This window comes from Scyliorhinus torazame, chromosome 22 (genome assembly GCF_047496885.1).
Source record: "Scyliorhinus torazame isolate Kashiwa2021f chromosome 22, sScyTor2.1, whole genome shotgun sequence".
NCBI lineage: Eukaryota > Metazoa > Chordata > Chondrichthyes > Carcharhiniformes > Scyliorhinidae > Scyliorhinus > Scyliorhinus torazame.
The window spans coordinates 98200521-98225613 of NC_092728.1; the positions used below are offsets into that span (position 1 = coordinate 98200521).

Below are 25093 nucleotides of genomic sequence, written 5' to 3' on the forward strand. Positions count from 1 at the left end.
CTCTGGAGGTCCCCAGAACCACAGGTGATATCAAGAAACGGCTGGATATTGCAAAGACTATGAACCCTGACAATATTCCAGCAATAGTACTGAAGACTTGTGGTCCAGGACTTGCCGCTGCCCTAGCCAAGCTGTTTCAGTACAGCTACAGCACTGGCACCAACCAGCAATGTGGAAAATTTCCCAGCTATGTCCACAAAGAGCAGGACAAATCCAACTGGCTAATTGCTGCCGATCTGTCTACTCTTGATCATCAGTAAAGTGGTAGAAGGGGTCACCAACAGCTATAAACATCCTGGGGGTTACCACTGACCAGAAACTGAACTCGGCTAGCCACATCGATATTATGGCTACAATACAGGTCAGAGGTTAGGAATCCAGCGGCGATGAAGTCACTTCCTGACTCCGCAAAGCCTGTCCATAATCTTCAACGCACAAGTCAGGAGTGTGATGCAATACTCCACACTTACCTGGATGAGTGCAGCTCCAGCAACACTCAAGAACCTCAATATCATCCAGGGCAAAACAGCCCATTTGATTGGCACACCATCCAGAAGCATTCACTCCCTCCACCACTGATGAACAGTGGCAGCCGTGTGTGCCATCTACAAGATAGAATCATAGAATTGTTCCAGTGCAGGAGGCCATTCGTCCCATCAAGTCTGCACCGGCCCTCCGAAAGAGCACTTCACCCAGGCCCCCCTTTCCTGCCCTATCCCATAACCCCACCTAACCAGCATATCGTAGGACACGAGGAGGCAATTTAGCATGGCCAATCCACCTAAACTGTACATCATAGGACAGTGGGACCACCCGGAGGAATCCCACACAGACACGGGAAGAAATGTACAAACTCCACACAGACAAAGCCGGAATTAAACCTGAATCCCTGGCACTGTGAGGCAGCAGTGCTAACCACTGTGCCACGCTGCCCACCCCCGTGCAAGATGCACTACAGAAACTCAGCATGACTCCTTAGGCAGCATCGCTCAAACCCCCGATTGCTACAACGTAGGACAACAGCAGCAGTTACACGGGACCACCACCACACTCAGAGCCACACACCATCCTGACTTGGACATATATCACCATTCCTTCATTGTCGCTGAGTTAAAATCCTGAAACTCCCTCCCTAACTTACTTACACCAAATGGACTGTAGTGGTTCAAGAAGGTAACTCATCAGCACCTTCTCATGGGCAATTAGAGATAGACATTAAATGTGTCATCCACAGCCCATGAATGAATAAAAAGTTTCCAGCATCTCTCTGACAACAAGCTCCCTCTCCATTCCCGATCTTCTCAATCTCCCTCCTTCACCCATGTACTAAAGACTGAGGGTTTGATCTCATTCTCGTCCTTAATGCTAGCAAAATGGAGGTTGAGGAAGAAAACTGTTTGGTGCAGCTGCTGAGGTAGGAAAAACCAGAGGATAGCTCCATGACAACCTCATGCTGGAACCTAAAGGAGTGGCAAAGGTGGGGATCAAGAGAAGGTCTTCAGAGGAAGAGACGTCAGTCAGAACTATGAGCCAAGGTTCAGCCAAAGACAGGCCTTCAATCTGACCATCCACAAGAAGGTCATAAATGGGAAGGGCCTTGTTCACAATGAAAAGACATTCAAAGGGAAACGCTGAGGGGGCTGATTGAAGTGATTGAATCACTGGCCAAGTCAGGAGCCAGTGGTGGATGCAGTGCGTGGGACAGGTGGCAGGTTAGCTCCCAGCAGGCAAAGCTGGTCGGGAAAGTTGGCAAGAAAGGAGAGTGGGACCGTTTGTGTCGCCGAGCGTGCTCCACTCTGAAATGGAGCTCCGCGGAACAGCCATGGAACAGTAACCATTTTTGCAGATCTATATTGTGTATTTAATGTATTGAAACATCCCGAGGAAATGAAGGGAGGAGGGATGAGAGGGAACTGCTCAAAAACGTCAAGATCGACATTGCCAAGGAGCAGGCTTAGTGGCTCCTACCTCCAGGATGCTGACCTACAGTTCTGACTGAAGCCAATTCACGTTGCAGGAATGGGCAATTGAGCTTGGCATCATCCTGGGGTGAGTGGCTCAGTTCTACACTGGGCATGACCCACTGACATCATCGATTCCCCCCCCCCACCCCAGCATTTAGAGAACCGCGATTTAAATCAGAGTCAGATCTCATTTTGGTGCAGATTTTAATCACACGTATTATTCTAATGATCTCACTTGAGATTGCACCCAATGTTTAATGATGCTTGATTTTAAAGTGTGAACATTTGAATGGGTTGCTCACTCATTGGAACTGACCCAGACAACAAGTAGACCAATAACAACCACAGGTGACTTTTCTGCCGCAAACAGTAACGGTGAAGAACGGTAAGACCCGCGGATCTCCTGCGGCATTGCCCGGTTACCAGAGGCTGGGCAATGCTATCCAGTGCTGCAAAGGCATCATTCAGCAGCCAAGAGAGAATTGTATGTGCAGCACCCGTCCATTTCAGGGCACGACATCTCATTGTTGTAAATAGGCATGCTTTTTCTTAGAACACGAAGGGAATGAAGGAATAAATGGAGAAAAGGAAGTAAAGCAGGGGGAGGCAGGATGGAGGAGTGGACTCGAGGTGCTGTACTGTCTACTCCTCTTCTCACTTCTCATATTCTGAGGTCAACTTGGGATGATCATCCTGTAAATCGCACGTTTCTGCAAAAAATGCCTAACTTTCCCTCTTTTTGCACCATTTTGTACCACTTAAATCATAGAATTTACAATGCAGAAGGAGGCCATTCGGCCCATCGAGTCTGCACCGGCTCTTGGAAAGAGCACCCTACCCAAGATCAACACCGCCACCCTATCCCCATAACCCAGTAACCCCACCCAACACTAAGGGCAATTTTGGACACTAAGGGCAATTTATCATGGCCAATCCACCTAACCTGCACATCTTTGGACTGTGGGAGGAAACCGGAGCACCCGGAGGAAACCCACGCACACACGGGGAGGATGTGCAGACTCCGCACAGACAGTGACCCAAGCTGGAATCGAACCTGGGACCCTGGAGCTGTGAAGCAATTGTGCTATCCACAAGGCTACCGTGCGACTCATGCCTGTCCTGTGATGTTGCTTGCTGTGAATTGGAAGTGTGTTTTTTTTTAAACTGTGTAAAATATTATTGGAGCCAAGGAGACGCAGACCGAGGAGCTGAAGCTTAAGTGGGAAGAGGAGCTCGGAGGTGAGATAGTGAGATAGAAGAGGGCTTATGGGCGGAGGTGTTGAGCAGGGTTAACGCGACTGCAACATGCACTAGGCTCAGCTTGATTCAATTCAAGGTGGTCCACCGGGCCCACATGACAGTGGCCCGGATGAGTAAATTATTTGGACTGGAGGACAGGTGTGCCAGATGTGCGGGAGGATCAGCGAACCATGGCCACATGTTCTGGGCATGTCCAAAACTCAGGGGGTACTGGCAGGGATTCACGGACGTTATGTCCCGGGTACTGAAAACAAGAGTGGTGATGAGTCCAGAGGTGGCAATGTTTGGGGTCTCAGAGGACCCGGGAGTCCAGGGGGAGAGAGAGGCTGACGTCTTGGCCTTTGCTTCCCTGGTAGCCCGGCGACAAATTCTGCTGGCATGGAGGGACTCAAAGCCCCCCAAGTCGGTGGCCTGGCTATCGGATATGGTGAGCTTTCTCGGTCTGGAGAAAATTAAGTTCGCTCTGGGAGGGTCACTGTCAGGGTTCGCCCGGAGGTGGCAACCATTTATCGACTTCTTCGCGGAAAATTATCCGTCAGCTGGGGGGGGGGGAGGGGGGGAGCGGGAGGGGGGGTTAGGGCAACATAGATTAGGGGGTTAGTTAGGCGGGTCCTTGTGGGAGGAGAGCTGGTTTTTGAACTATGTTGATTGTTCTTTGCACACTGTTTTGTATTGTTGTTGTTTACTATGCCAAAATGCCTCAATAAAATTGTTTATCAAAAAATATATAGATTATTGGAGCCACTCGTCACACGCAATTTGCATAGACGCATTTAAGGGGAAGCAAGAGGGAGAAAGAAAAAGAATGATATGTTGATGGGCTTAGGGATGTGAGGAGACTTCAGAGGAACATGAAAAAGGAGCCCTTGAATAGCCTGTTTCCGCTATGAATACTTTGTATATTTGAGAGGACGATGTAGAGGGAGCTTCAGATCAGACATCGCACAAATTAGGTGGTTTGCTAGTGATTCATCCGGGTGAAGGAGAGGCTGGAAAGAACAGCTCAGTTCCCTGCCTCCTCGAGTAATGGAAAGAAAAACACGATCAATAAGCTCTGGACTTTCAAAGTTCAGCAAAAGGACTCTGAAAGTTGACGAGAAGCAGTAATTAACAGGAACCTCGCTTCTTCACACCGTCGCTTGAATTGTGCCGTGTCCCGTCTGCTGAAGAGCTGGTTGGTACTTCCAGTCCTTGGATTCTTGTTTGCGTCTGATTGCCAAGACCCACGAGGATTGTGGAATTTGGCTCTTGTCAGCTGCCAAACGCTCTTAACATGGCCAAATCGAGACTGTAGCAGCCGAACATCTGCCAGAAGACAGACGCTAGCCAATAATGTAGACGTGCAACTACTTCAACTAGAAAAAAACATCAACTCACATCTGGCTTGGGTGGTTTACTGGCAGGAGTGATTTTTGGTGGTGACGAATGCATTGCCAAACTAATCTTTGCCCATCGTTATTCTGAATAAAAGCAAATTACTGCGGATGCTGGAATCTCAAACAAAAACAGAAAATGCTGGACAGTCACAGCGGGTCTGATACCATCTGCGGAGAGAGAAGGGGGGCTGACTCTCTGTCAAAGCTCTTCTTAAATGATTTTGCTAAACTTTTTTTAATGGTCTGCCTCATTTGCAATCTATTTAAAATTACAGAGATTGGAAAGTCAGTTCTTCTCCTGTCGTTGCCACATGAAAGTTAAATGTTGTACTTGCTCAGGCAACAATAACCAGAAACACCAGATTGTGTCTGAGGGGAGTTCTGGGAGACAGCACAAGCTACACCAGCTTACTGACCAGGTCAGGTTTTCTTTTCTTTCGTCATAGCAAGGGTCCTGGGGAGGTGGTGGCGAGTCACCTTTATGAACCACTGCAGTTCATGTGGTGTAGGTACACCTACCGTGCTGTTGGGGGGGGGGGGGGGGGGGGGGGGAGCTCCAGGATATCAACTCGGCAACCGTGAAGGAATGACGATATACTTCCAAGTCAGGATGGTGCTTGGCTTGGAGGGGAACTTCTTGTTCTGAGGTGAGGCTTGAACCCACAACCTTCTGGTTCCTAGGCACCTGAGCTTCATTGACACTTTGGGTGACAAAGTGTCTGAAAGCGAAGCGTTAAAAACAGAGGCAATTAGAGTAACTTCAATGAAACAAGACCATACTAGTAAGAGTGAGATGGATGTGCTTCTGAGCTGTTAGTAATAATCGATTATTAGTGTCCCAAATAGGCTTACATTAACACTGCAATGAAGTTACCATGAAAAGCCCCCAGTCGCCCCAGTCCGGCGCCTGTTCGGGTACACTGGGGGAGAATTCAGAATGTCTAATTCACCTAACAAGCACGTCTTTCGGGACATTGTGGGCGGAAACCGGAGCACCCGGAGGAAACCCACGCAGACACAGGGAGACCGTGCAGAGTCCGCACAGACAGTGACCCAAGTGGGGAATCGTACCCGGGACCCTAGCACTGTGAAGCTCCAGTGCTGACCACTGTGCTACCGTGCCACCCAAGCATCATTATCAAAGGCATTGCTGTTATTGCAAGACAAGGTAGAAGGATCATAAGAGCTAATGGCCGGGATTCTCTAAAAAGGCGGCTAAGTGTTGAGGCCGGTGTAAACACCGGAGTGTTTCACGCCAGCGTAAACGGGCCTCTTGGCCCAGCGATTCTATTGCCCACAGGGGGCCAGCATGGCGCCAGAGTGCTCCGTGCTACTCCAGCTGCCGTACGCGGCCCTGCACTGCTCGCCGTGGGTCCCCACGTGCGCGTGGCGGCCAGCCGTGGGTCTGCACGTGCGCGCGTTTGCATGCCAGCGCTGCGCAACATGGTGGAGCCACACAACAGGCCGGTGCGGAAGAAGGTAGGCCCCTCTCAGATCGCACGCACCCGCTGATCAGTGGCCCCCGATTGCGGGCCTGGCCATTGTGGGGGCCCCCTCCACCCGGACGGCCACTGCAACCGTGGCAGAGATCTGAGTGCCCGATCTTACCGTTAAGGTGGAGTTCGAGTTAAATCAGCTGATTCTCCATCCCTCCTACTGTACCCTGCATTATCTGTGACCTCACTGTGTACCTCACAGCACAGCTTTCCTCATTGTTCTCAGCTTATACTAAGATCCTACAATCAGTCTAAAATCAAGAGTGCCAATGAGCCCACCAATCTAATCCTTATATCCTGCCTGATTCTCAAATCAATCCAGTGTACATGGCTTAGCAGTTCCTCCTGATCATTCACTCCAATCATTACTCACCCAATTCATGGGAAAACATTGTCTGACATTAGCTTAAATTCTGAATCCCTGTGCTGGCAAAATCGAGCAAGATTGTTTCTGGGTCACCTTCTCTCTGGCGTTCAACATCTTACATACCCTCTTACTCGCACTGTGGGCGTAACTACACCTCAAGGACTGGAGCAGTGCAAGATGGCCGCTCACCACCATCTCTAGGGCAACTAGGGATGGGCAATAAATGATGGGCCAGCAAGCGGTGCCCACATCCATCGCGTAAATTAATACAGGTGTCCATTCAAGGCTGAAACTCCATAGAATCCCTACAGTGCAGAAGGAGGCCATTTGGCCCATCGAGTTGGCACCCGATCTAGACCCACATCCCCACCCTAACCCATGCATCGATCATAGCCAATCCACCTAGCATGTACATCTTTGGACTGTGGGAGGAAACCGGAGCACCCGGAGGAAACCCGCACACACACCCGTGCAAATTCTGCACAAACTCCTTCTTGTTTAACAAGTCATTCCGTGTAGATCTTTCCTCTCACATCTTGTTGCTCTCCTTTGTGCAGCCGCTGGTGCCTGGATGTCCCCCGGTGGGTCCCTTGCGGTAAGACAGGAACAGGGGTAGGCCATTCAGCCCCTCGACCCCTGTTGCACCCCCAATCAATCAGATCGGAGCTGATCAGCCTGTTAACTCTATCCACCTGTTGTGACTCCACATATTGCAGCCTTGCCTGGTAAAAATCAGTCCGTCTCGGATCTAAAATGATCACATTACTAGTGGCGACTGCTTAATTGTGGGAGATAATTCCACACTTTACCATCCCTTATATGAAGAAGAGTTTCCACTCCTCTCCTGAATGGTGCGGCTCTCATGTTAAGGTGAGGGTCTCCTGCCCTAGACTCTTCCCACGAGTGGCAAACATTTCTCTCCACACCCCCACTAGCTCCTTACAAAATCCTAAAGACCTCAATCACGTCACCCCTTAATCTTCACTATGAACAGTGCTGGCAGATTTATGTAGGGCCATCTGTTCAGCCTTTATTCCCCACATTCCCCCACCCCACCACCCCCTGCCCCCGCCTCCCCCTCCCCACCCCTCCGCTCCCCCCTCCCCGCCCTCCCACTCCCGCCCTCCCCCTCCCCCCCCGCCCCACCCTCCCCTCCCCCCCCCCCCGCCCTCACCCCCCCCCGCCCCACCACCCACCCCGTCCCGCCTTCCCCTCCCCACCCCCGCCCCTCCCCCCCTCCCAGCCCTCCCCTCGCCCCGCCCTCCCCTCCCCCCCCGCCCGCCCCCCTCCCCCTCCCCCACCGCCCCGCCCTCCCCCCCCCCCGCCCTCTCCCCGCCCTCCCCCTCACCCCCCGCCCCTCCCCTCCCCCCCCCCACCCACCCTCCCCTCTCCCGCCCGCCCCCTCCCCTTCCCCCCGCCCTCCCCCCTGCCCGCCCCTCCCCCCCTCCCCCCACTCCCCCACCCCCCCCTCCGCCCACCCCCCCTCCCCCCGCCCTCCCCTCCCCCCCGCCCCCCCGCCCTCCCCTCCCTTCCCCTCCCCCCCCCCCCCCGCCCTCCCCTCCCCCCCTCCCTGCAGACACAACCTAACGAGATTTTACGCCTTAAAACGGACATGCACATGAGCGCTGCGTTGCTCTTGTCGCGTAATCGGTTAGGTTAGCCCGTGGTACATTAACGGCAGGATTGAGGCACGTGCAACGACGAGGTTGTGAGTTCGAGCCAAACCTCGAGGAACACCTCTTGGGCAGCTCACGTTGCGAAAAACTGTGAGCTTTCGACTGACTGTGGGACAGGACTGGGTGTAATCTCGGGCAACAAAATCATTGGAAGGGACCAATTTCTATAGATTAAGAATGGATCTGTCCCGGTTAAATGTCTCAAGTGGGGCCGAGTGCATTATTTTCTCCTAACGATGCATGAAGTAAAAATGAGTAATAGGTTACCAAGCGAACCGAAGACCCCCAGGACTCCCCACAGGATGGAATGAAAGTATCACATTTAAAATTTGTTAAACCTCTGAAGTTTAGTTACTTTTTGAAGTTACTGCTGACAGACCAAGATAAATGTAAAGCCTGCAGAGTAGATGCATTGAAAACACCAGCCTCTAGGGCAATGAAGATTTTAACAAATCTCACAAATAAAAATATCCCTCCCGTTTCTTTACAATGTCTGGATGAGTGGATTGACAGTGTAAACTAAAGTTTATAAAGAAATATAACAATATTCGACTAGTGAACCTAGTTTATGCAATTGCTCCTCATTATCTGACCCTGAGTTACACATTCTGGTTAATCTGCACTCATTGCAAAGCCAATAATATACGAGTATTATACCAGTGTATTTTATCGCGTTCCGTGCGATGGCTGACAGTGCTTTAGCGGGGCCCCGTATACAGATAATGATTGAGACCACGGTGCAGATCATTGTGGGCCACCACTAGTCACTTCCAATTGGAGTACACACCCATTATACCTACTCTCCGTTTTCTGCTACCTATCCAAACTTCCAACCAGGTCAATAATTTACCATCAATTCCACGGGCATTAATTTTAACTCACAGTCTCTCATGTGGAACCTGAATGAATGTCTTCTGAAAGTCCACAAAATCAGCATTCATAGACATTCCCCTGTCTCCTACTTCACTTACTTCCTCAAAACGTTCATTACTCATGACCTGCCCTTTACAAATCCATGGCGATTCTCATTAATCAGATCAAATTTCGCCAAGCGCTCAGTCACTTTGTCCTTAATTATCGATCCCGCGATAAGCAAAACTGGCCACAATATTCTGGGTAACTGGGTTATATGGATGTTCATAGTCTACACCCTGGGAAAAGTTTAAATTTTATATCCACCCTTCTGTCAGCAGCTGATGGCCTACTCCTGCTCCTAGTTCTTATGTTCTTATGCACAAATTTTCCTGATGACGCTGTTCACAATGTAGGTAATACGCATCAAGAGTGTCACGTGATCTAATTTCATTCCATATCATTGATCCTCCTGGACTGGCTCAAAGGGAGGGTCACTGACCTGGGATGTTAACCCTGTTTCACTCTTTGCAAATACTGCCAGATTGACTGAGTGTTTCCTTTCAGTTCTGATGAAGATTCTATGGACTCGTAACGCTAACCTTGCTTTCCCTGCTGATAGCAGGTCAGCTGAGTGTTTCCAGCTTCCTCTGTTCTCGTTTCACATCTAAGCACCCGCAGTATTTTTCTTATTTGAATATTTCCATCACTTTCTGGGGGGTTTCGGACCTCCGGCGTCATAACCTCCACGAGGACCATGGGGAAACCATCATTGATCTTCCCATGGGACTGGTGGAGTGCCAACTTCCCAGATAGGGAGCGGAGGCTACCGACCTGGAGCTTGTTATGATATAAAAGCTGGTCCGAAGCGGGGCCTAGACAGACTAGTCCTCCCAGCAAGGATTGTACTGGGAGAGAGATGCTGCTTTACACAGAAATCTGTACACGGTTAAAATCAACTAAAGTTCAATTTTCGCCTGCTTCCTCTCAAGTTACTAAACTGGCGACGAGGATGGGATATCTCCCCGAGGAGGAAGGGGAGAGTCGGCCACATTGCCAATGGTGTGGGCGGAGAACGCAAGACGGTCAGGGCCGCCAGGTTCACGCAGAGAACGACAACCACCAGACCACAGGGCCTTGCGCGCGGCCATGCCAGATGAGGAGGACCATCTGACGTAGCATGAACTGTGTCACAGCTCCAAAGGCTATATCGATCAGGGTCACGCTTCAGGTCAACCGGTGTCTATGCCCACAATTTTGGGGACGGAGTGTTGTGGCTTCCCCAAGTTACTAAATCCAGCATCTGCAGCATTTTGTTTTTGACTTCCTGGACTGGTTTCAATTAGCCGAGGAGGTGAGGGGGAAATTTTGCAACCTTTGCCTCCTGTAGGCCCTGGAATTTGTTGTCTCTCCTAGATGGTTAAATTAATAATCTAATTATATACAGTTCACAGAGTGCCCAGCTCTGATACTCTAAGCATTCTGATGAGGGACAGGCTTGGCGAGCCACCTTTTTCCACCTTTTTGTTTGATATGACATTGCGGGGGGGGCGTTCCAAATCCACATCACAAGAGTGTGGCATGAAGCCAATATATTGGTCAACACACCATTACGTTGCGGGTGAAGACGGTGATGGAGTGGCAACGTCACAGAACGTATACTCCAAAGGCCCAGGTCATTGCTTTGGGCACGTTGGGTTCAAATCCCAACATGTTAGCCGATGGCATTTGAATTCAATTAATAAATGTGGAATTGAAAGCTAGTCTCAGCAATGGCGACTATGAAACTATCACCGATTGTCACAAAAACCCATCTGGTTCACAAATGTCCTTTAGGGAGGGAAATCTGCCGACCTTACCCGGTCTGGCCTACACGTGACTCTAGACCCTCAGTAATGTGGTTGACTCTTCACTGTCCTCTGGACTGGCCAAGCAAGTCACTCAGTTCAAGGGCAATTAGGGATGGGAAATAAATGCTGGCCAGACCAGCGACGCCCAGAATAATCTTTTAAAAATTATACTCATACTTTGGTACAATTTATAGCAACGTAGTCCAGTACATCCGGCAGCTAACTTAATACAAGTCCTGAACGAACACTACTTTAATCATTAAATGGTGCCAGCACAACGCACCCCATTGACTAGCAGCGCACTCAGGAGATACAAATCATAATTGTCAGCGTAAGGTAAACGGATAGGCTTAGGAAACCTGAACATAAAGATAAATGCCAGAAATCTGAAATAAGAAGTCATATTCACTCACACTGCGAACCCTTTTTTTCTCCCTCTGCAGCTTCTGCCAGACCTGCGGAGTACTTTCTGCACTTTCTGTTTCTTTATCCCAGAAAACCTGACAACTGATCGAGTGCATCTCGTAATAACTCAGCCCTGTGGACCTCGGGGTGACAGCACTTAGGAGCAGGGGGCAGGTAACTATGGGGTTTATCCAGGGCAGGAGGTTGCTGTAGGGTGTTGGTTACAGTTCGGAAGGTCCGGAGAAGTCCTCATGGTCACACCCAGGTTAACCGCAAGTCTTCATCGACTCCTACAACTATTAACAAATATAGGGCGGGAGTCTCCATTTGTTCAAGCTGCCAGAATTCTCCATTCCCGCTGCAGTGAAGGAGTTTTGGCTGAGGGCTGGCATCGGGAGTGGGACGAACTCGGAATCTCGGCCTTGTAGTAAAGGGTACAAATTAGGAGCCGTCTCCATGCTGACTGGCACACGCGGCTCTGTCCAACACTCATGTGCCCTCTCACACCACTGTGTGGGTAACACTGCGTTCAGTCCTGCAGTAACCCTATACTTGCCAGGCACTTTTACAACAACAGCCAATAGCAATGGGCAGGAATAGTCAGCATAAATCACAAAATGTTCAGTAAGGTGAGAACCGAGGCAGCCAATCAGACCATTAACCTGAAGGGGGGGGGGGTGTCTATCCTTCAAACTGAGGCAGTACTGAAGGAGACTTCTTCGTTTCAATGTCAACCTTCGGATAAAGGGTTGAACTGAGGGCCTGCCTGCCTGTTCTAATGATTTCGAGGACAGAGAGCCCTCCCTCTGCTATGCTCAACATCCCCCCCCCCCATTCAATCAGCATGAAAAATAAAGAAACAAAAGTCCACAATGGTTTAAAAAACAGCTGCCATTTCAGCCAACATTGTGAGAGAGGCTGTGCATCAGAAAGTAATTCATCGTGTGAAGAACCTCGAGTTATTTCAATACGACCAGCTTCTTCATAAAAGTTGTCTCTTTTTAGCTTTATTATTAAACCAAAATGGGAAATCCTCAGAAGACTACGCATTGGCTGGCGCTGTACATTCAGTGGTAAACCCTTTGAGGTAGAGTCCTTCATCGGAGAGGATTGTCCATCCTACTCACCAGGATATAATCAGCCCACTGTTTCCTCGCAGACTTTAGGGCAGCTTGTTTCAGCTTCATGATGTATTCAAATCTGGTGTGGGTCCAATGTTTGGGGCCCAGTTCATTGGGATAGGTTCTATCGGACAGAAAAGAAAGAGTCAGACACAGGAAACGACAACCGGATTTCAACACTCAGTTAATAAACTCTGGGACACGGGTAATTATTAAATGTGTCTGCCTCCTGAACGAACCACTGCCTTCATTCCCAATTCACCCCCCTGGCTGAAAGTCTGAAGGCTTACCTGAGGGCAAGGTTCCTTCGACTCAAGAAAAGTCTTTGGTAACTTTAGCCCATGTTGCTAATTCTTTCACGTCTGAGTTCGGACTTTGGGTGTCAGCCGGCTTAGGGTTAGGGTCCAATCAATCTCTTGTCCCACCCGCTCCCTGCTCTACCTGGTTGAATCTGCTCTGACACTGAACTTCGCCAACTGAAAATGAAAATCGCTTATTGTCACAAGTAGGCTTCAAATGAAGTTACTGTGAAAAGCCCCTAGTCGCCACATTCCGGCGCCTGTTCGGGGAGGCTGGTACGGGAATTGCTGGCCTGCCTTGGTCTGCTTTCAAAGCCAGCGATTTAGCCCTGTGCTAAACAGCCCCTAAACTATTCCAACTATTCTGCTCAATTTGCCAAAGGAACCCCAATGGGTCTTAGCTATGGCAGCATTATCACTGCAGAATGATATGGATTGTGAAACATTCTTCCTTCCATTCCCACTCAGGTCCCCTTCTTCACCTATTTTCCATCAATGTTGGTGACGACATTGGTGCCACTTCCTGCTTTTGCCCTGTTCCGGGAAATGTAATCATCTTTGTTTACGATTTCCACCCTTCCCTCACCTCCACACGGTCCGTCTCTCTTTTTCTAGGGATGGGCTGTCGACCGATACAAACTCAATGGGCAGGATTCTGCGCAAATCGCCAGGGCGGGAAAAAAACGGCGCAAACCCTGGCGGGAACCACTCTGGCGTCGAGCCGCCCCAAAGGTGCGGAATCCTCCGCACCTTCGGGGGCTAGGTCGGCGCTGGAGTGTTTGGTGCCGCGCCGGCCGGCAGGGAAGGGGCTTGGCGCCACGCCAACTGGCGCCGAAGGGCCTCCGCCGGCCGGCACGAGTTGGCGCATGCGCGGGAGCGCCAGGTGTCACCCCGCGCATGCGCGGGGAGGTTCATCTCTGCGTCGGCCATTGCAGATCAGTACAAGGCCGACGCGGAGGAATAGAGTGCCCCCACGGCACAGGCCCGCCCGCGGATCGATGAGCCCCGATCGCGGGCCAGGCCACCGTGGGGGCACCCCCCCCAGGGCCAGGTCGCCCGGTGCGCCCCCCCCCCCCCAGGGCCAGATCGCCCGGCGCACACACCCCCACCCCCCACCCCCCCAGGACCCCGCCCACGGAGCTGGGTCCCGCCGGTAGGGACAAACCTTGATGTAAGCCGGCGGGACCCTCGTTAAACAGGCGGGACTTCGGTCCATCGCGGCCCGGAGAATTCGGACAGCCCCGGGCCCATTGCCTCACGCAAGTCCCCGCCATTCTCCGAGGCGGGCGGCGCGATTCACGCCGGGGCGATTTTTTGGGGGCCAGAGAATTCGGAGGGCGGCGGGGGCGGGATTCACGCCGAACCCCGGCGATTCTCCGAACCAGTGGGGGTTCGGAGAATCCCGCCCAATGACTCCCGCAGCTACTACAATTACACATCCTCGCACCCTGCTTCCTCTAAGGATTCTTTTGGGAACTCCCAGTTTCTCTGTCACATCTATTTTGAGGATACCACATATCATTCTGCCGTTTCTGATATATCTTGTTTTCCTCTCAACTAAGGACTCAGTGTGACGGCTCTGCTCTTCTGAACTTCTGCGACTTCCAAAATGCACACCTAGGGCTGGATTCTCCAAAAATGGGGGTATGCCCCCATGCCAGCGTCAAAACGCTGGTGTTTCACTCCCCCTACCTGTGGCGGGATGGGAGAATTCCACCCCCTGATCCACCCATCAATCACCCACTCCCCTTCTCATGGCACCTTCCCAACAGCGCCTTGGTATTAAAATTCTAATCCGTAGTTTTGAAATCCCTCGCGGTCCTCTCCCACACACCCACCCACCCTCCATCTTGGCAACCTTCCCCAGCTTTCCGTGTGTGGTGAATGTATTGCTACTGCAATTCACCACTGTATTGTACTGTATTATGTTGATGCCCCTGTGGGCTCCGCCCCCTCGGGGGTGGTATATAAACCTGCAGCCTGTAGGCGGCACTCAGTATAGAGCAGTCGCAGGCAGGCACAGATCTAGCTTATTAAAACCACTGTTCACTTCTACTAATCGTCTCGTGTGAATTGATGGTCACATCACCGTGTTCTCCACTCTCCTCCACTAATGGCCTCTTTGAGCGTCCCTGATTTTCATCATGGAAGCTCTGGAGATCCCTCCTTCAAATCTCTCCACTCTCTGTCTCTCTCCTAAAAGGCATTATGTAAAAACCTACATCTTTAACCAAGCGTTTGGTTATCTGCCAAAATACCACTTCATGTAGCTCAGTTTCAAATTTGGTCGATATCACTGTGAATGAAATGAAAAATGAAAATCGCTCATTGTCGCTTCAAATGAAGTTACTGTGAAAAGCCCCTAGTCGCCACATTCCGGCGCCTGTTCGGGGAGGCTGGTACGGGAATTGAACCGTGCTGCTGGCCTGCCTTGGTCTGCTTTAAAAGCCAGCGATTTAGCCCAGTGTGCTAAACCAGCCCCCAACCTGGTAGTGCCCCCGGCAGTGCCACCATGGCAGTGTCAGGCTGACACTGCCAGGGTACCACCCTTCCAGAGGGCATGCAGCTGGGGGCCTCCGATCCCCTGGGAGACGCCCATGAGTGCTGTTCTGTCTGGTCCCTGTTTGTGGGGACCGGTGCTAAACGGCACTCGCCCGAGGTCTCTAAGGTGTCTGTGAAGTGTCTTGGAAGATTTCACTGCAGTAAAGACATTTGTACATGGCCTTGGTGAGACCGTACCTGGAGTACAGGCATTCCTCGAAATCACGACAGACTCAATTGGTCCACGAAAATTGAAATGTCGTTAAGTTGGAAACGATTCTTCCACAGGAACAATGTTATAAAATGGGGGACTGCCTCCTGAATCAAGGCCAGAAATTACTCATAGGGTGCCCTGCGGTGTTAAATGCTCTCAATTCTTGCCCTGTCAAGTCGTGAGGCGACTGTTGATGCCTGCACGCCTGAGCACAAATTCCTCAGTTTGAGTGGGGGATATGATGAAGCATTTCGATCACTGTCAGTTACCTGTTTATTCTTGAACTTCTGCGAGCCTGAACGCTTATTAAATACATCGTAAGCCGATAAATGCATTAAAATCGCCACGGTGATGCCAAAAAAAACATTTACTGAACAAAACACTGGTTTGCAACTTAATAAAGATGGTTACCCTTGTCCAGGTATACAGACGGGCAGAGCACACGCCAATGAGCACGTCAATGAACGTGTGCTGGATGTCGCGTTGCAAAGTCAAAACCGACATTCTAAGTTGAAATGAGGTGTCAATTTCTAAACATCGCACGTGCGCTTCATTGTGACTCCAATGTGGTAAAGTTGACGACCGCCTGTACTTATCTGATGAATTGTATAATTGTGTTAGGAGCAGCTCCGAGAAGATTCACATGACTCATGTCGGGGGTGAAGGGTTTGTCCACTGGAGGAAGGTTGAACAGGTTGCGCCACACTCACTGATGCTTAGAACATAGAACATACAGTGCAGAAGGAGGCCATTCGGCCCATCGAGTCTGCACCAACCTGTGGTGATGTGCATCAATGTAAATGCATATAGGCTAGCTAGACACTAGAGGGAGCACAAGAAACTTCACACACACACACACACTCAACCAATAGATCAGTTAGATAGGACATGACCAATGGATATTCACACTACACACAGAGGAGACACCACCACAGGAGGGCATTACACCAACCCATATATAAAGGACACCACACACATGGGGCGAAATTCTCCGGCATCGGCGCGATGTCAGCCGACCGGCGCCCAAAACGGCGCAAATCAGTCGGGCATCGCGCCGCCCCAAAGGTGCGTAATCCTCCGCATCTTGGGGGGCCGAGCCTCAACCTTAAGGGGCTAGGCCCGCGCTGGCCTAATTTCCGCCCCGCCAGCTCGCGGGAAAGGCCTTTGGTGCCCTGCCAGCTGGCGCGGAAATGACATCTCCGGGCGGCGCATGCGCGGGAGCGTTAGTGGCCGCTCACGGCATCCCCGCGCATGCGCTGTGGAGGGAGTCTCTTCCGCCATGGTGGAGACTGTGGCGAAGGCGGAAGGAAAAAAGTGCCCCCACAGCACAGGCCCGCCCGCGGATCGGTGGGCCCCGATCGCGGGCCAGGCCACCATGGGGGCACCCCCGGGGCCAGATCGCCCCGCGCCCCCCCCAGGACCCCGGAGCCCGCCCGCGCCGCCTTGTCCCGCCGGTAAGGTAGGTGGTTTAATCTACGCTGGCGGGACAGGCATTCTAGCAGCGGGACTTCGGCCCATCTGGGCCGGAGAATCGCGGGGGGGGGGGCCCGCCAACTGGTGCCGGAGAATTCGGCAACCGGCGGGGGCGGGATTCACGCCAGCCCCCGGCGATTCTCCGACCCAGCGGGAAGATCTGCCCCTTTCCAGTGGAGACAGTCAGTGAGTAGAGACACAGGGTTGATTCAATATTACACCCACCAAATGGATTGCAGCAACTGGTTCGTCAGTCTGGGTAGCTATAGTAGGATTAGCAGTAGTGTCGAACCCGAGTAATAGAAGTGTAAATAGTTTAATAAACATGTTGAAGTTATCTCCACGTCAGATGCGTCCTTTGTCAAGTGCACCACAAGGAAGTCGCTTATGTTACACCTAGAACATCACAAATCACAACCCACTTATGCCCTCCCTTCCACCCGATCCACGTACCCCAATAACCCCTCCTAACCTTTTTTGGTCACTAAGGGCAATTTATCATGGCCAATCCACCTAACCTGCACGTCTTTGGACTGTGGGAGGAAACCGGAGCACCCGGAGCAAACCCACGCACACACGGGGAGAACGTGCAGACTCCGCACAGACAGTGACCCAGCGGGGAATCGAACCTGGGACCCTGCCGCTGTGAAGCCACAGTGCTAACCACTTGTGCTACCGTGCTGCCCAAAATGACTGCTAAATGACTGAAAAAAATAAGACACTGAGAGGACTTGATAGGGTGGATAGCAAGTGGGTGCTCCCTCTCGTAGGGGAGACCAGAACTAAGGAACACAGTTTAAGAATAAGAGGCCTCCCTTTTCAGGGAGTGGATGTGGATGTGGATGATTTTTTTCACTGAGAGAGTCATTCGTATCTCGAATTCTTTCCCCTAGGAAGCAATGGTGACTGAGTCACTGAATTTATTCAAGGCTGAGCTAGAGAGAGATGTTTGAAAGGCAAGGGTGTCAAGGGTTATGTCGGGTGCCAGTGGCACCTGGGTGGCAGACTCTGTGGGGACGTGGGGGGGGGTGCTGTCCAGATGCCCATCAACTATGGGCGGCACGGTAGCACAGCGGATAGCACTGTTGCTTCACAGCGCCACGGTCCCAGGTTCGATTCCCGGCTTGGGTCACTGTCTGTGCGGAGTCTGCACGTTCTCCCCGTGTCTGCGTGGGTTTCCTCTGGGTGCTCCGGTTTCCCCCCACAAGTCCCGAAAGACGTGCTGTTAGGTGAATTGGGCATTCTGAATTCTCCCTCCGTGTACCCGAACAGGCGCCGGACTGTGGCGACGAGGGGGATTGTCACAGTAACTTCATCGCAGTGTTAACGTAAGCCTACTTGTGACAATAAAGATTATTATAAACTAAGGCATCCATTGGGATCGTTTCGGAGGTCTCGACCTCTCACTACACTGGAGAGTTCGGGCTAGTGGAGCTCCCCACTGTACAAAACTGGGCTATGTACAGCCTCAGCTGTGCGCTCCCCGTTCAGGCCTCTTATACAACGCGAGTTGCGTTGAATAGCCATGTGTTCCCCGGCACTGCAAGTGCTGGGAAATACGCGGCTAAACGCGCTCGCTCGGGGACTTTGTTTCCCTTTGGGAGAATCGGGCCCCAAGAGTTAAAATATCCACTTCACAGATATGAGTTTGTAATCCAAGTCGACAGTTCAACACAGTAATAAGTGGAAACAGACAGAATGGAAAGGGAAAGAAAAGAAACAAACATTAGGGAACAAGGGAAAGTAGGGAGTAGAGGGAAGGGAGAACAGGCAGACATATCCCATGTGTGTTTCTAATCTGGCTCTGTGCAGCTGTCTAAAGTGCCCCTCCTGTCATTATGTTCCTGCCTTCGGTTCCTTGAACCCCACCCAGTCTTGGTTAGCCTGGCTGCGGAGGTTGCCAGTAATGTGTGCTGTGTCCTTTTGCTGATGGGCGAAAGGGAGTTTTAGGAGGCAGTGTGGTCTGAATCTCCATGTTTTAAAGCTGCTCCATCGCCGACAATGCTACTGGACTAGTCATCCAGCTTTCTTGCTGCACAGGAGGTGACAGTGCGTGAACGGCACTTAGTGCTTCAATAATGGTGGATAATCACAAGAGCCAGCCCGCAGCCACGGAGGCCGTTGCGGAATGGTGGAGGAGGACATCCAGGGTCGCCAATGAGATGAAGACAGAGCGAAGAATGAGTGAAGACAAGAGAGATGGAGAGGAATGAGGATAGAGGAAAAGGATGCAGAACAGAGCGAGAGACCCAAGAGGGGTAAATAATAATAGTAATAACCTTTATTGGCACAAGTAGGCTTACAGTAACACTGCAATGTGAAAATCCCCTAGTCGCCACCCTCCGACTCTTGATCAGGTACACGGAGGGAGAATTCAGAATGTCCAAATTACTTAACAGCAAGTCTGTCGGGACTTGTGGGCAGAAACTGGAGCACCCGGAGGAAACCCACGCAGACACGGGGAGAACTCTGCACAGTCAGTGACCCAAGCCGGGAATCGAACCCGGGACCCTGGCGCCGTGAAGCAACAGCGCTAACCACTGTGCTACCGCGCCGCCCTCAAGAGGAGATAGAGAAGGGATGGAGAGGGGGAAAGGTGATAGGAAAGAAAAGGTGGAAAGAGAGAAACGAAGAGCAAAAATGAAAGACAAAGAGAGACAGAAGACAGGAAAACGAAGAGTCATACAGAGTAACCAGAGAGAGAATGCGAGAGAAAAGCAGACAGAGAACAGAACCAAGATGAGAGCGAGGTTCTGTGGCAGCTGGAAGCTCTCTTTCTGGTCTTGTAAACCCGTAGTTGTCTGATGTCTTTGTTTTGTTTAGCAAGAGTAAATATTAATATTTGAAACATATTTTCCAGCCCCCTGTGGTTAATGCATGATTAGAAGGCAAATTAAAATGGTCACCATGTCACACTCCCCACCCCGGCTCCCAAACACTGGTAGACATCAGCCCCAGCTCTACAGGACCAGGTTGCCATTCAGGTACGAGGACCCGGCAGAAGTCTGGTGGTTGCTGAGTAACAATGAATAACCAAAGATAAAAGGAAGCGCTCAAACAGCTCTGCAGATAAATTCCAGCAATGCACTATCCCCGGCAATTGACAAGATTCCGCACTTGAGCACACAAGGTCATTACAAACACTGTCAAAATCCACTTCCACTCGCTCATTGTAAACCCTGAAGATGAGAAAACAATCAACATTTGATGGCGCACGTCCCAAACTTGGAATTCTGGTTGCAGATGAGATGATCCTGATCAAGAGCATGAGTGTAAATAATATTAGCTTCTTAAACTGCCCTGGGGGCGTGCGGAATCGGGTGACTTAAAGGTTAGAATTCAAGATAGTCACACACACACACACGCACGCGCGCGCACACACACATGCGTGCACACACATGCGCGCACACATGAGGGAAAGGCTCATGGGAGAACACGGGAGTCAATGTTGAATACGATGTGAGCAGCGGAGGTTCGAATGAGTCAAAATTAAGATAGGTGAAGCTTGAGAGGCTGGAAGCTTGGAGAATTGGAGATGAGATGTAATGAAAGGTTTGATAAGATTTTTGCTGACATGAGATAGACAGATATGGTCCATGTGGAGAATTCTGCTGCTTGTCCTCTATGAGCTGAGCTATAATACTTTTTAAAAATAAATTTAGAATACCCAATTATTTATTTTTTTCCAATTAAGGGGCAATTTAGCGTGACCAATCCACCTAATCTGCACACCTTTGGGTTGTGGGGGTGAAACCCACGCAGACATGGGGGAGAATGTGCAAACTCCACACGGACAGTGACCCAGGGCCGGGATTCGAACCCGGGTCCTCAGCGCCGCTGTCCCAAAGCTATTCACTGCGCCACATGCCGCCCGTGAGCTGAGCTATAATGTTGCTCATCAATGGGTTGAGTCCGAGTTGGGGGAAGTTATTTCTCTCACTGTAAAAGTTAAATAAACAGGGGAGAGTGTGGATCTGTACATGGGAAACAATCTTTATTGTTCTTCTGCTGCGCCATCAAGGGCCAAGTCTCCTCTTTGGTACGTTATGCCACAAAGAAAGCCTCAGAGCAACACCCACTGTGAGCTTACCCCCATCTCTCATGGTGAAATGCCTGATCATTCCCTGTCACCCCCAACAGCACCCAACACCCCAACCCAATCCCAAACCGACCCAACCCAAACTTGATTCGGCCTGACCCCACTCCATCCTAAACCAACGCAACCCTCCTCCAACCCAATCCAATCCTATCTACCACCCTTCCTACAGCCCTACCCTACCCAACACAAATCTAACCCAACCCAATCCTATTCAACACAACCTCACCTAATCCAACCCTACCATACTCCATCCTACCCAAACCCAATCCAGCCTTACCCGACCCAAACCATCCCATCTAACCCAACCCATTTCTGTCCAACCTAATCCATTCCAACCCAGCTCTCCACAAACCAACTCCACCCTATTTTACCCAATTCTACCCCAATCTAACTCAACCCTATTCTGAACTACCCAACATAATTCTACTCACCCTAATCCTACTCGACCCAATTCCACCCTCCAATTCTATCCCAATCCAACCCAACCCTGCCCAACGCTACTCTATCCTACCCAACCCAATTCTACTCACCCCAATCCTACACTATGAAATTCCACCCTATTCTACATAATTCTACTCCAATCCAACCCAACTCTGCCCAATGCTACTCTATCCTACCCAATCCATTTTTACTCAACCCAACCCAAAACCTGCCCTCAGCAATTCCACCCTAGTCAACAGTGATATTGCCCAGTTTGGAATTCTTGGAAACCAAATACTGCCATAGTAACAAGCTCCATCCATTGCTTGAGTGTGTGGTACTGCCCGCGTTAACTCTATACATAATGCAATTCATAATCTGTAATAAGAAGCATTTGGCTTCTGCAGACTTTCCCCTTACGAAAATTAACATCGCTTATTGTCACAAGTAGGCTTCAATGAAGTTACTGTGAAAAGCCCCTAGTCGCCACATTCCGGCGCCTGCTCGGGGAGGCTGGTACAGGAATTGAACCATGCTACTGGCCTGCCTTGGTCTGCTTTAAAAGCCAGCGATTTAGCCCAGTGTGCTAAACCAGCCCCTAATATGGAAGCATCCAACGTGGGGCTCGAAACCACGACCCTGGGATTAAGAGCCCCATGCTCTACCGACTGAGCCAGCCGGGCTGGTGACTATAAAAGAATTAACAAAAAAAATTGGTATTATGGCATCAACTGTTACCAACGTGACTGTTTTGAAAACTACTAGTAAAAAATGAAGCAAATCAGCCATATTAAAAAGAGCAGTACAATCAGGGTTTTAAAGATTGCCAGTGGACTATTAAACATCATGTTCAAACACAAGCTGACAGCTGGAAAAAGTCTAGGCAGAAAGAACTCATCATGATCTTTTCCCTATCGACCCGCTCTCCCATTTAATTGACTGGGAACAGTAACATTCCTCATGCAGCTGACATGGTGCAGGACTAGATAAGTGTGTCCAACTGAGATTACACAGGGGAACGACAAAGCCAGTTTGAGATTACATTTGACGGGACATTGGTAAACGTACAGGAGAAGGACTTAACCAGCCATTCCGATAATGCACACGTTTAATTAGGGAGTCTGTCTGAGAGTACACACGGGACTCAGTATAAGCATGAGGTTAGACCAAAGTCTGCTGGAGAACTATCGTGAGATTCCACAAACCGTGTACAAGTGCGAGGTTACACAGAGGAGTCTGGTGAATGAATTAATGTGGGCTGGACATTGGACGACAATTGTGAAACTACACAGGGGAAGACGGTACATCTGTCTGATTAGATATTGCCAGTGGAAACGTGTTGGGATGTTCATTAACACAAGAGAAGCCTCTGCACATTCACCGGTCTCTCAAATCAATCTACGGTGAAATTACTGCAGGCAAACAGGCCGGAGAGCTCAGGCAGTGCATGTCAGTGTTTATCTTCCACATACACAGTAAACCTAATCTCATCTGCCCTGTTCTTACATGTTTTATTCCCCTTTCCTTCAAGCATCTATTCCATCCAACCTATTCTTACATGTTGACAAGATCTCTGTTCAATCATTAATTCTGGCAGTGCATTCCACATCTCTCCATGTACAAATGTTTCTCTGCTCTCAGACCAGAATCTTTTAGATCTGTGTTCTTTGAGGTCTGGAGTGGTAGAAAGCGGTGAATTTTTTTGCTGAAATGCCTGCGTTATGTCTACCAGACACAGTAAGAAACATCCAGATTTTTTTCTGTGAAGGAATTCTACAGAACACGTGGAAAATGGCATTAGCATTCCCCCCATTGCCAGGTTTGACTACATCCTAATGTTTCTAAGTCTCCTCAGCAGGAATGAAAGTGATCCGCAGATTGTGATGAGTTTCTGTTGGGACACAACAATCATATCAGCCAGCATTCCCGCTCCCGACCTCCAGCGAGTGATACATTCCCGGAAAATGTGGACGTACTGATCATCAGTGAGGGTTGTATTCAGCAGTGAAGCCCCCCCCACAGTTGACTAATCCCATCAATGCTTACTACTGAGGCCCCCAGGTGCTCACACCACACTTGGATCATGAGAATTCCACTAGGTTAGGGGGTATCCTGGCATCGATCAGATTACGGCATTTGTTGTCACGTTACCACATTGTTTAGGTCGCTTTCTGCCAATCAAATCACCTTTTGTAACTGTATCCTCCCTTTCCAGTGCGTTGCTGACATTATGCATTCTCCGAGAGAATACCAAATGCCATGTCACCTCACAGAACACCACAGTTCAGGCTAACTGGCGAGGATGAGGTAGCAGAGGACAACTACTGACCGTGGACCACACCTTCCCCTGTAAGGTTTGTAGCAATCTGGGATGGCCACTTACAACAAGAAACATGGATGTTCGCAAAGCCTAAAGGGAAATGTGGACAATGCAAGATTCAGGCAGGCACAGAGCCTGAATGTATATTCGTGAGCAGGGAATCCAGACAGCAAGGAAACCCCCAGCCGATTGGCATTTTAATGGCCCATCTCCGTAAGACAAAGGACTGATACTCATGTAACCGATACAATTCCAGATATTTCAGCGCCACTCCCTTTACTCAGGAAGCATAAACAGCAAGGTCAATGACCGCTTAGGACACGCCCAGCCATCAAGGCACCCGCCCCTTTATTGGCTCAGATTGAAGGCAGTGATCGAGAACTGCCCAATTAATTGGGTCCAAACCTAAGGACCGCCCAAAAGAGCGCGACACCCCCAAGGATAAAGAGAGACACTGCCATGTGTTCATCCTCTTTTGAACCTGGCGCTCCGGCAACGTCCATCTCCAACTGCAGCACCACGACCAGAAGCAAGTCCAAGTTCAACGCTCGCTACCAGACGGATGAGCCTAGCTGAACCGCAGTTACTTCTCCAGACCCAGCGTATCCAGATTCGAACAAAGGCCACTGTTCCTCTGACCTAAGCCGGGTGCCTGAAGTTAAGTACAGGTTGTCATAGTTGTTAGGTGTAGTTTAACTCGTAGTATTTATGTTGCATGTATAAGTTAATCTTGTGTGTAAATAAAGTATTATTGAACTTGAACTAACTAACTGGTTGTTGAGTCTTTGATCGATAACCAGTTGAACCTTGTGGTGGTATCATTTGATATCTGGCGACTCTGAAAGCAATATAATATCAATATCGCGATAAAAGGGCAACCTTATTGACTGCCATATTTACAGCGAGTATAAAGAGCAACAGGTTCAGCTCCCTCATAGGTAAAGGAAAGGAAAAAGAAAGGAAACTCTTTAAATGCAAACTGTATAAAGGGAGCAATATAATCACAGAATCCGAGAATACAATTAATCCCTGTTCTGCCTCATTAGATTGTAAATTTGGGAGATTTTTTTTACAGATATTAGTTTGAAATAGGTCATTATACTGTGCATTTAAAATAAAAGTCTTATTAGGTGAATTCTGAAAAACAAGCATTGTGTTGGAAAATTATCTGAAGCTATTATTATATTTCACGGGCATGCAGCCTGCTTCGGTTAAATGGGATGCTTGTAGTTAGATTCTAATCCGATCAAATTCACTTGGCTACATTGCCTCGTGTTGCAGAACAATGATGACTTGTCCCTCTTTCACTTTAAAGTGCCAAAGTGCATGTTACATCCAAGAGCTCCATTTCCATAGATGC

At 49.9% G+C, this 25093-nt stretch overlaps 1 protein-coding gene and 1 non-coding gene across 2 annotated transcripts in view; both read right to left on the reverse strand.

Moving 5' to 3' along the window:
* LOC140399258 (procollagen galactosyltransferase 1-like) overlaps positions 1 to 25093 on the reverse strand; it is a 96799-nt gene that overhangs the window by 62405 nt on the left and 9301 nt on the right. The window contains exon 3 of the mRNA XM_072488702.1: positions 12374 to 12491. Coding sequence (XP_072344803.1) covers positions 12374 to 12491 — 118 coding nt within the window. The remainder of the gene's footprint in view (positions 1 to 12373; positions 12492 to 25093) is intronic.
* On the reverse strand, positions 22024 to 22096 carry trnak-cuu (transfer RNA lysine (anticodon CUU)). The gene has a single exon. It is a non-coding gene; the product is annotated as a tRNA-Lys (tRNA).